The following is an 11789-nucleotide window of genomic DNA, read 5'->3' on the forward strand; positions in this document are numbered from 1 at the left end:
TCTGAGAGCTGTTACGCTCACCGTTACAGCTTATTACAGGGGAAGGATGCAAAGTAAAATCAGCCAGAGGAGGAGACGCCTAGGGCAGCGTCAGGGAGGGCTCCGTGTCCAGCTCAAAAGTGACCACACACACGGTGTACTGCCTGCTCTGCGAGCTCTCCTGAGCTCAGGGTCCAGGTGCTATGGGGCTTCATTATGCAGATGCAATTGGGGGATGGATTGATCGCCCCCTGGACCATCTCAGTCTTCAGGTTGGCTGAGGCTTGGTGACTCAAGGCCACCGCCCTAAGTCATGTGTTTGGTCTTTCTGGTGTGGCCAGCTCCTACCCTAAACAAAGACGCTCCGGATCAGGTCAGACACAGGGTGCAGGTCAGACCTGTCTTTGGGCAAGGCCAACCTCTTTACTTAACGCCGCTGTGGGTCTTTATTTCCAGGGGGCGCCCTGGCCTGACCTTTGAATCCGGTGTCGGGTGCTCTCCCTGGGGTCCTTGACCCCTGTAGAGTGGGGTGTGAGTGTACTTAGTGAGGGAGCAGGTCCACGGCGCTCACCAGGTTCCAGGAAGAGGTGCAGAGTTGCCACGTGGGGAGCCTCCCGTGGTCAGACACCCTGTTCAGAGCGTGGGATACCAGGAGGACCTGCTCCCCGGGAAGGCTGGGGATCCTGGGGCGGGAGTGGCAGGTGTGGCTGTGGAAGACATGCCCCGTCGGCCCAGTTGTCACCTTTCCTTAAACAGGACCTGTCTGTGAGGGGGGGTGGTGCCGGCTCCCACGGTGGGGTGGGGGTGGTCTCTGTGGTGCTGACGGCCCCTCCCCCAACAGCAGTGAGGATCCGTGGGCGCTATGTCGTGGCCGGGAATGGGAGCATCTCTCCCAGCACCACCTACCCCTCCCTCCTGGAGGATAGCCACGTCCAATACAAAGTGACCCTGACTGAGGACCGGCTGCCCCGCCTGGAGGAGATCCGCATCCAGGGCCCCACCCAGGACGACATGGAGATCCAGGTGACCGGGGTCCTCCCCCTGGTGTCCGCTGGTCCGTCAGCTCAGACGCACACCTCTTCATTCTCTCAGTGGCCGCTGGGGGGCCTGAGGTCCCTGTGCTCAGAGCCCACGGGAGTTCTGGAGTGCTGAGAGTGGGTCAGAGGGAGAGCCCTGTGCAGGGGTCGGGGGCTTCCCGGGACAGGAAGGTTGCTGCCGAGGTCTGAGATGAGCTGACGCTGTAGGCCGAGCAGGGAGGGGAGTGTCTTGAGCAAGCAGTGCGTGCCCAGGAGGGGTGCTTAGGAGGGAGGGAGGAAGGGGACCCTCCAAGCGAGGAGGCTAGAGGGCTAGGCAGACCTGGAGGGGCCTTGCTGGCCGTGTGAGGAGTTCAGGCTTCCTCCTGGGGGTCTGGGGAGCTGCTGGGGGTCTGTGTAGGGCGGAGTTGGGGTCGGGCTACATCAGACCCGGATGAAGGAGGGTGGGGGGCACGAGACCGTGGGGTAGGCTGGTTGGGCCAGTGCCCAGATTAGAGACCCACCGCGGGGGCATCTAATGCAGGAGGAGCAGAGGCAGCCTGAGAGCTGGAAGCAGGGTGACCCAGGCGTCAAGAGCCCAGGCTAGGGACTCAGCCCAGAGTTCAAATCCTGGCTCTGCAGAAACTTGGACAAAAGACTTAATTTTCTGAGCCTCAGTTTCCCCGTCTGCAAAATGAGACTAAGCAGACCTACGTGACGTGAAGATGCATTTGTTTTTTCTTCAAAACGATGCACAGCAAGCACTTGGCAGACTGTCTGGTGCCCCACACATGCACACGGAAGGTGGCCAGGCTGACTCGCATCTCAAAGTGCCCAAGGCCTGGGATGCCCCATCCTAACAGCGGGAATGAGACACCCAGAAGTTCCGGGGCAAAGGAGCGGGCACTGTGAGGGCCAGAACCGGAACCTGAATATCCCCCTCCCACACTTCACTCTCCTCTGGCAGGGATGCTGGGCTCCCCAGATTTTCATCTGCAGAGTGGGGACCAGATGGCAGTCCCACCTCCTGGGGTCACGGGCGGGCAGTGTGGGCGGCAGGCCCTGGCCCAGGGGCAGCTCTGGGGGGATGTTGGTTCTTGCTGTTTCTTTGGGACACAGGGAATTGGGAGCCTCGGCTGTGCTTGGATGTGTCCTGCGCGCCGTAACCTCGTCTCCAAGTGGTGCCGCATGTGTTTTGCTGAGGAAGGTGCTGGAGGGTGGACAGGAAGTGGTGGACGTTGAAATAGCCCTTGACAAGCTTTGTGGGGGAGCCCAAGTCTCGACGGCCCCTCACTTTGGTCTAGCAGCCCCGCCCTCTGCTCCCACGGCTGGGGAGGCAGCAGGGGCTCCCCCAGAAGTCCAGGCCAGGCCAGAGCGAGCCCCCCAGTGAACAGTCAACCCCTTCCCCACCTCTGCACGTGGCCCAGGTCACCCACGTCCCCGCCCCTGGGAACGTTGTGCCATGGGCTGGCTGTCAAGCAGCTCTGTTGTCATCCTTTGCGGGGAGGATAAAAAAAATACAGATTCCGGGGCTGCTCTCAGAGACACTCAACCAGGACCTGCTGGGGGTGTGTGTGTGCCAAGAACCCGCATGTTAGCAGAGGACTGTGACGGGTGGCCAGATAAGGTGTCGTGGGAGTAGCTGCTGGAACCTTGGGGGCGTCCTCCTGGCCTCTGCCCACCAGACTGGCCCCTCACAGGACCCAGTGACCCTCCTGAAGTACGAACAGACCCAGGCTCCCTGCTGGACACTCTTCCTTAAGTCTCTGTGTCCTCAGGCTCGAGCCCAAGCTGCCAGACAGCTACAGGGCCCCTGATCCAGCCCCTTCCTGCCCACCCCTGGGCCTCATCTCCTGCTGCAGAAGCCTGAGCTGTGCTGGTCTCACCCCAGGCCGGGGCTGGGCTTCCCTCTGCTGGAACACCCCTTCACCCGCCTCCACGCCTCCCCCCAGGTGCCCACCCTGGTCCACCTCGGCGCCTTCTCCGTGCTCCTATAATCCCCTGTGCGAACCTCTATCCCCGCACCTACCACCAGCCCACCCTCCCCCACCCCACTGTGAGCCTGGGGCAGTGTCCTGGTCAACGGGCCGTCCTCGAAGCGTGGCGTGGGGTCAACGTAGGTGATGGCTTGCTCAGGGGAAGAGTATAGGGATGGAGGAATGAAAAATCGAAGGCTTCCCGGAGGAGGTGGCCGTGACAGTGGCCCTCAGACCGCCTGCAGGACAGGCCCCGGCTCTCCGTGTGTCTCTGCAGGTTTACAGGCGCTATGGGGAGGAGTACGGCAGCCTCGCCCGCCCAGACATCACCTTCACCTACTTCCAGCCCGAGCGCCGGCCGGCCTGGGCATGGGCTCCCGTGCGGGGGGCCTGCTCGGTGAGCTGTGGGGCAGGTGAGGCCCGGGGCAGGGCTTGCCTGAAAGCCTGGTTTGCTCCCCGCACGGAGGTGGTCTAGCCCCCCTCTCCCCCACAGGGCTGCGCTGGGTGACCCACAGCTGTCGGGACCAGGCCACGAACGAGTGGACGGAGGCTGCCCGGTGCGCAGGGAGCCGGCAGCCGGCGGCGTGGTCCGAGTCGTGTGCCCCCATGCCCTGTCCCCCGTCGTGAGTGTGCCTGGGGCTCAGGCACTCACCGCTCCAGGGGGGTGACCGCCCCGCCTGGGAGGCTCAGGGAGGGGCCCACCCCTTGGCAGGAGCACAGGGTTAGGGACAGAGCCGTCCCTGTTGGGGGCAGGGCTGGGGCAGCCGCCCACGGGCGGTCCACGGGCTCAGGTGCAGCTTGGGGACACCTGGAGAGCTGGAGGGCTGGGCTGCCTGTACCTGCGCGGTGTCCAGGTACCTGAAGGGACAGTGGGCCCAGGCCAGGCCCGGGAAGTGACTCGCCTAGACAGACCTGCCGGCCTCCCGCCCCCGCCCCTGAGCCAGCCTGGGGACCCGGCCAGGGGCCCGATGCTCTCTTCCTCTCCTCAGCTGGGCGGCCGGAGACTTCGGCCCATGCAGTGCCTCCTGCGGAGGGGGCCTGCAGGAGCGGGTGGTGCGCTGCGTGGAGGCCCAGGGCGGCCTCCTGAGGACGGTACCCCACTCCCGGTGCAGAGCGCTGGCCCAGCAGCCAGCAGCCGTGGAGACCTGCAATTCCCAGCCCTGCCCCCAGAGGTAAGCAGGATCCAGGCAGACCCAGGCAGAGTCTCCCTGGCAGGGCTTATCCCTGTGCTGAGCCCTGCCCCTTCTGAGTGTCCCCTTTTCCTGAGGCCTCTGGCCAGGTCCCACCGCCCTGGGTGAGTGCTGACCTTGGAATTACCTCCTATCCTGGAGGCCCTGGACTGGCCATTTCTGCCTCTGAACTTCCAAGTCTCTGCTCACGGGGGGCTGCGAGGATCAAGCAAGACCACGGATGTAAAGCAGCAGATGTCACTTTGTCATTGCTATTGTCATTTCCACAGTGTCCCAGCTGGTAGAGGCTTATCATTCTGATTTGCCACTAACTGCCTGGGTGACCCGGGCAAGTCCCCTCCCTCTCTGGGCCCCAGCTTTGTCCAGTGGGGCGGGAGGTGGCCTAGGTCACTCGTGGTGCACACGTGGCTCTGGGCGGCTTCCCCCACACGCCCCGCATCTGTGGCAGACGTAGCAGTCACCACTCTTTCCTCCTGGGGGCCAATCGTGCCTCAGAATCCTCCTCAACACAGCACTCCAAGCAGCTGCCACCTCTCAGGGCTGCCACAGGAGATGCATTTGCTGTCCCTGAACTGGTGATCGACTGCATCTGGCACCTGTTTCCCAGCACCTGCTAGGGTGTCTGGTTGGAGGCCCACCTTTGCCTCTGGAAGGAGGAGGGTCAGGGCCGGTGTCACTGCACCCTGGGTGCCGAGTGGAGGGCCAGCAGCCGTTCATCCAGGCTGCAGGGAAAGGCCCCTGGCTTCTGCCTTTTGGCGGGGATCCCCCTTTGGGCTCTTGGATATGGGGGAGCAGGTTCACTGCCTCTCTGCCCCGGGAGCAGAGGCAGGGCCTGATGGCTGTCTTGTGCCGCGTCCTCAGGGAGATGCCAGACGCGTGCCCGTCGGCCTGTGGAACAGACCTGGCCGCGCAGAACACGACGTGTGTGCAGGGGGCAGATGGCGTGGGGGCGCCAGCAACTGCTCGGCCCTGCTCTGCAGATGAGAAGCCGCCTGCCCGTGAGCCCTGTATCGACGTGGCGTGTCCTCCGGGCTGGGGCCATGTGAGTATCCTGGGCACTGGGGAATGGGGAGCACTGTTTACCACTGGCCTCCTGCCGGAGCTAGAAGACTGCCCTGTGTAGGGCTGCTGTCCTCGGGCGGCCCTGGGCAGAGGACAACCCTAGAAACAGATCTCAGAGCTGCTGGGAAGCCCCTTTCTCGCTGGCAAGCAGGCTGAGGAATCCCGACCCTGATGGAACACTGTCAGTTGTCTGCTACGCAGAGACGCTGCCACGCTCCTGCCTGCATCCACGGGCTCGGGCTGGGTTGTGTTACTTTCAGACAAGGGTGTCAGCCAGTCCTATCCCCGTGCCCCGCCCCTGGCTGTGGGGACTGCAGGGCCAAGTGTGCCTGCAAATCTGGCTCCAGAGCCCCAGCGCGGTTGTGCCCCACACTGACTACTGATGCTGACGCAGAGGCCAAGGTGGGGCGTGTGGTGAGGGCATCCCCTGGAGGCCAGGGAGCAGGCTTCCCGGGAAAGGAGCAGTGGGCAGGGGAGGCCTTTGGGTTGCTGGTAACCACTTCTGTTCTCTCCTGAAGAGACTGGGGTAGGTGGGAGTGGAGGGCCAGGTGCCCAGAGGTGTGGAGATGGGAAGCCCAGACCCACCAGCTTGCTGCTTGCCCTCTGCAGCCAGATACCCAGTCTCCAGGAGAGAAGGCTGCATCCCCAGCGGGCAGTGCCAGGCCAGAGGCTCATGCTGCACACGTGTGGACTCCCTTGGCGGGGCCGTGCTCCGTCTCCTGTGGTCAAGGTGAGGACCCCAATGCCCCTGAGGGTCAGCTAATTCTAAAAAAAGCATTTGAGGCGGCTTACAAAAAATCCAGCTACACAAGAACGTGACATTATAAGCAAGGAGATTGGGGCCAAGTACGGACAGCCACATGAATATGCTCACTGACTGGCTGGAAGGTAGGAAATGATGATAAAACCTGGCCATATTGGCACCGAAGAGCATATTCTTAAGGTCTAAGATGGGCCCCAAACTTAGCTCTGAGCTTCCTGGAGGCCAACCCAGAGAAACAAAATTAATTTTAAGATACACAGTGTTTTAAACTAAAACCCTGGGAATTCCCTGGCGGTCCAGGGTTTAGGACTCAGCACTTTCACTGCCATGGCCCGGATTCAATCCCTGGTCAGGGAACTAAAATCCCACAAGCTGTGTGTCATACATACATACATACATACATACATATATAAGCAAGCAAGCAAACTAAAACCCTAATCACTTGCTCAGGTAAACTCCAGCATGTTTAGAATTGAGGCCAGATATTTCTTTTGCGGATACTTTTGCAGAGAGATGCAAGGACACGGTCCTAATAACATCTTGGTGATAAACACAGTAAGAGATTTTCATATAGCAACTGTTATAACGCCCCTCAATTTATAAGAGCAGTTACCACTTTTGAGCACCTACTATGCACCAGGCACTGTATAGCTCCCCTTGAAAAATCTTTATAAATAGCTCTCCAAGTCAGGCACCATTAGATGAAAAACCTGAGGCTCAGAGAGGTTAAGTCACTTGTCCAAGGTCACACAGCTGCTAAGTGGCAGAGCTGAGACTCAGATGCACGTGGGCCTCGTCTGCTAGAGCTCTTCAGAGAGTGGGGCACCCATGGTCCTTGCTGAGCCCCCTTCTTGGGGTGCGGGGTCCCTCCTTCCTCCCAGCAGGCCTGATGGAGCTGCGTTTCGTGTGTATGGACTCTGCCCTCAGGACACCCGTCCGGGAAGAGCTGTGTGACCTGGCAAGCAAGCCTGGGAGCCGGCAGGAGGTCTGCCAGGCTGCCCCGTGCCCGGCTTGGTGAGTCCGGGGGAGGGAGACTATGCAGAGGGGCAGCAGTCTGGGTCCCCCAGGGAGGAAGGAGTCTTACCCTGGCTGTGGCTTCCTACGGAGCACTGGCCTTTCCTTCCTGCAGGTGGGAGACCCGAGCCTTGGCACCGTGCCCCGTGACCTGTGGAGGGGGGCAGGTGCCTCTGGCTGTTCGCTGTGTGAGGATGGACCAAGGCCGCTTTGTCTCCCTGCCTCATTCCAAGTGCTGGCCGATGCCCCGGCCCAGGCCCCTCCAGGACTGCAGCCTGGAGCCCTGCCCTGCCAGGTGGGCCCCTTCCCAAGGAGACAGGTGGTCCTAGGCGGGCATTCTTGGAGGTGGCGTCATCACCTCCCGTTAAGCTCGTGACCCTTGGCGTCGTCACCTGCAGGAGTGGATCATATTGGTGCCCGGAAGACTGTGGGGCTTTTAAAGTGTGTGACGTGCATCACACAGGATCTGGGACGCTGAGGGCGCATGTGGTTGATGCGTCATTTTTTCATCACTTGCTCTTTACTGAGCATCTACTAAGTATGTCCAGGTGCTGTTCTGGCACAAGGGGACACAGCAGTGAACAAGACAGACAGGCATCCCTGCCCTCCTGGAGTAGACGCTGGGGGCAAGGGAGAGACAGATGATAAATAAGATTGATGGGGGAGACATATAGTTCATGCTGGATGGTGTCGGTGCGACGTGGCAAACACAGTGGGAAGGAAGGTTGGGAGTGCCGGCAGGGGCGGGGTCCAGGTGATGGTGGGGCTAGGACTCCCACTGGAGACAGACATCTCGGCAGGGCCCCTTGGGTGCCCTGCCCCTCCCCCCACTGCTTTTTGGACACGTCCGCCCTCAGCTTCCCCTTCTTTTTTTTTAAAAAAAATTATTTATTTATTTTTGGCTGCGTTGGGTCTGCGTGGCTGCGCGCGGGCTTTCTCTAGCTTCGACGTCAGCTTCCCCTTCTGTAAAATGGGGTCTTCTGAATATTCTCTGTCCACCGTGCTGAGCCTCTCAGTGGAGACGTAAAAGTGACCCCCGGAGAGAGAACCTTTCCAGGCCCTTTCCAGTCTGGGGAAGTGAGGGGAAGCCCCCTACTCCTCGGGGTCCCCCCTGACTCCGGTTTGCTCCAGGTGGCGGTACCAGCTGGCAGCCTGCAGCGTGACCTGTGGGGGCGGAGTCGCGCAGAGGATCCTGTACTGCGCCCGGGCCCACGGGGAGGACAAGGCCGAGGAGATCCTGCCGGACACCCAGTGCCAGGGGCTGCCTCGCCCAGAGCAGCAGCAGGCCTGCAGCCCGGAGCCCTGCCCGCCCAGGTCAGCAGCCCCAGGGTGTGCAGTAGGCAGCCTGAACTCCTGGCCGGTGCCGACGCCGGGCCAGGCCCTTGGGGGTTAAAGGGCAGCTCGGGGGCACAGGAAACAGGACCACCCGACAGGCTGCAGTGGGTGTCAGAGGAGACACTCTAGCAAACTCAGGCAGTACTGTCGGTTCTAATGGGGGTGACGGGGTGGGGAGGGCAGGGGCGCTTCCCAGTGGAAGAGGCAGCATCTGAGTGGAGCCTGAGGGTGGTCCAGCTGGGGCACAGCATCGCCAAAGCTGCGGGGACAGACAGCTCACACCAGTAGGGTCCGGAGACAGGCTGGAGCCGGAGAGGGCAGGGCAAATATTCACCTGCCTTGTTCACAGTTCTCCCGTGGTTTCTTCTTTGTAATTTTGCATTTTAAATAATGCCGTGCTCTTCTGTATCATACAGAAACATCCAGAAAAGAATGTAACAGTCACCCCTGTCCCACCACCAGATTTAATAGATGCCAGCATATCTCCATGTTTCCTTCATATGTATCCTTGGTTTTAAAGAAATACACCACTACAGATAAGACTTTATTTACATTAAAACCTTTAACTCATCTGTGATTTATCTGGGGTCAGTCACAAAGTCGGGGAGCAAACTCTATTTTTCCAAATCACTGACTAGCAACAGCATTTGCTGCATCCCCCCAGGTGCCCCCTTCATCACATCTTAAATTCTCGTGTGGGTTGGATCTGTGTCAAGGCTTCTACCAGGCTCTGTTGTTCTATTTCCCCCACCCATTCCCACCCCCAAGTCAAATGGTTTTCATCGCTGTAGCTTTATGGTCCACTTACCATCCATACCTGTGTCGCTCGATTTCCTTGCCTATGCTTAAATGTGCACCCCGTTTATTTTCCCACATCATATTTGAAATGGTCTGGGATTTTTTAAAATGGGAATTTCACACGCACAGGAGCTCTGGTTACCCCTGGCATGTCACTGTGGCCACCCTGGCCTCCTTGATGTTCTGGAACATTCCAGGGAGTGCTTCTGACTCAGGGCATTTGCACCTCCTTTCCCGCTGCCTGAATGTGTCTGCTCTGGATATCCCTTCCCAGGCTCTGCTCAGAGTGCCATAACAGAGAGGTGGGGAGTCCTTCCTGTGACTTGGGTTTTTTTGGGGTTTTTTTTTGGCTGTGCCCCACGGCCTGTGAGATCTTAGTTCCCCAACCAGGGCTCGAACCCGTATCCCCTACATTGGAAGTGTGCGGTCTTAACCACTGGACCGCCAGGGAAGTCCCCCCTGTGACATTCTAATTGTCACAACTGGGGGTGGCAGGGGTGGGGAGCGCTGCCGCTGGCATCTAGTTGGTGGAGGCCAGGGGTACTGCTAAATGTCCTACACTGTGCAGATGGCCTGCACGAGAAAGACCCATATGGCCCCAAATGTCACGAGGCAGAGACCCATATATGCTCCACGGTGGGCGGGGTGGGGGGGGGGCGACTTGGTCTGGTTCACGGCCGTATCCCGGCGTGTAGAACAGCGCCAGGCCCACAGAGGCATGTTTTTGAGAGGGGGCATCACGGGGCCGGGAGGGCAGCATGGTGCGGGGACCAGGACTCCAGGCCCCAGTGCGGCCTGCCTGGCTTCTGTCCCGGCTCTGAAAACTGTCGGTTGTTATCATTTGTTGAAACATGATAAGTTAACATGGGCAGGACTGACTGATGTGGAGATCTGTTCTCCTTCATCCTGGGCCACTGCTCCCCCGTCCCTGCTACTTGGACTAGCAAGCAGCTGGGTGTCCACGGGTGTCCTGTGATACAGGGGAAGAAAGGGGGCACCTTGTTAAGGGAAAAGAGCTCTCTTTCCCACAGAGCCTTTCCCTTGCCACTCAGCCCTGTGACCAGCCAGGAGGGGTTCAGGGGCTGTACTGCTGGATCCCAGTGGCCTTGGAACCTGTCCTGGCTGGCCATCCATGGAGTCCACCGGGGCAGCGCCATCTTCAGGGAAACCTAGCCTCTCTCTGGGGTCTTCTCTTCCTGCAGATGGAAGGTCATGTCCCTTGGCCCATGTTCAGCCAGCTGTGGTCTCGGCACTGCCACGCGCTTGGTGGCCTGTGTGCAGCTGGACCAAGGCCAGGACACAGAGGTGGACGGGGCGGCCTGTGTAGGTCTGGTGCGGCCGCAGGCCAGCATCCCCTGCATCATCGCCGACTGCACCTACCGGTGGCACGTCAGCGCCTGGATGCAGGTAAGTGCTGCAGCTGGGGCTGGCGAGTGCACGGGCCGAGGATCCTCACGCATGGGGACCTTTGGGGGCTTTGATTCATTGTGATCCCCTGAAAGCAGGGGGAGAGCTGGGTCTCTTGGGGAGAGGGCAGCCGGGGCACCTAGGGATGGAAGACATAGCAAGGCCTAGAGACGTGGGGGACAGGTAAGCCTTAAGAGGCCCTGAGGTCTGGAGACTCCAGAAGATGAAGGGCTGATAACTACCCACAGGTGAGCAAATGCCGCCCCGTGCCCAGTACCTCGCAAGGCACTGGAGAGACAAAGGCAAACAGGGCCAGGTCCCCGGCAGAGGGGCTCGCTTACGGTGCGGAGGGAGAAGAGGCAAAGCAGACAGCCACAGCTGCCTGAGTCAGGAGGACCCTGGGCATCTGGATCGGGGGAGCTGATCACTTGGATGGGGCAGTGCGGGGTGGGAGGAGAGGGGGGACACCGGGCTGCGATAAGTGACGGAGGGCGGAAGGACGAAGCCACACTGCCTGCTCCCCGCTCTAGGGGCTGCAGGGCAGAGAGACCTCGAGGGCGACAGGGAGAGACCTGGGCTTGAACCCCTGCCCCTCCTCCCTATGTGATCCTTGCAAGGTGACTTCTCTGAGCCGCAGTCTCCTCAGCTGGAGCATGGACACCCATGCCCGCCTCCCGTGTTGTGCAAAGATTATATCAGATCCTGCCTGGCCTGTGGTCACCGCTGTCCTTGTCACCCTCCAGCAGGGTCAGTCCCAACTCCTTCCTCTCTTTCCTGGCAGTGCTCCGTCTCGTGTGGGGATGGCATCCAGCGCCGGCACGACGCCTGCCTTGGACCCCAGGCCCGGGTGCCCGTGCCAGCCGACTTCTGCCAGCATTTGCCCAAGCCGGTGACCGTGCGGGGCTGCTGGGCTGGGCCCTGTGCAGGGCAGGGGACACCCAGCCCAGTGCCCCACGAGGAATCCACTGCTCCTGGCCAGACCACAGCTGCCACTGCTTCCCCGGAGTGGCCCCAGCCCCAGGCCCGCCTCCTCTCCCCAGCTCCCCGGCCGCAAGGACTCCCGCCCGGGCCCCAGGAAAGCCCAGCAGAGTCCAGTTATGTTCCTTCCCCCTTTCTGTCTGGGCGGCTGACTGGCTGCAAGAGGGGTGGGCAAAGGCATGTTCACCTGGGAGGGCCAGGCCGTGCTCCTTGTGGGGACTTCCTGGGGGTGGTCCTGTGGCTGCAGCGCCCGGGGCGCTGGGATGAGTGCGGT

General features: G+C 60.7%; 1 protein-coding gene across 7 annotated transcripts in view; it reads left to right on the top strand.

Annotated features, from left to right (window-relative positions):
* ADAMTS13 (ADAM metallopeptidase with thrombospondin type 1 motif 13) overlaps positions 1–11789 on the top strand; it is a gene marked incomplete at its 5' end in the record, with an annotated part of 30234 nt that overhangs the window by 15122 nt on the left and 3323 nt on the right. For 5 of the 7 annotated variants that reach the window (XM_082623936.1, XM_082623939.1, XM_082623937.1 and 2 more), the window contains 11 exons: positions 821–1002; positions 3246–3381; positions 3462–3591; positions 3958–4140; positions 5020–5200; positions 5830–5950; positions 6868–6997; positions 7113–7292; positions 8129–8311; positions 10333–10537; positions 11319–11631. In XM_082623936.1, coding sequence (XP_082480062.1) covers positions 821–1002; positions 3246–3381; positions 3462–3591; positions 3958–4140; positions 5020–5200; positions 5830–5950; positions 6868–6997; positions 7113–7292; positions 8129–8311; positions 10333–10537; positions 11319–11631 — 1944 coding nt within the window. The remainder of the gene's footprint in view (positions 1–820; positions 1003–3245; positions 3382–3461; positions 3592–3957; positions 4141–5019; positions 5201–5829; positions 5951–6867; positions 6998–7112; positions 7293–8128; positions 8312–10332; positions 10538–11318; positions 11632–11789) is intronic. The other 2 variants (XM_082623938.1, XM_082623940.1) reach the window with 2 other exon arrangements.

The sequence above is a fragment of the Mesoplodon mirus genome, assembly GCF_964341445.2.
Source record: "Mesoplodon mirus genome assembly, chromosome: 1".
NCBI classification, from domain to species: Eukaryota; Metazoa; Chordata; class Mammalia; order Artiodactyla; family Ziphiidae; genus Mesoplodon; species Mesoplodon mirus.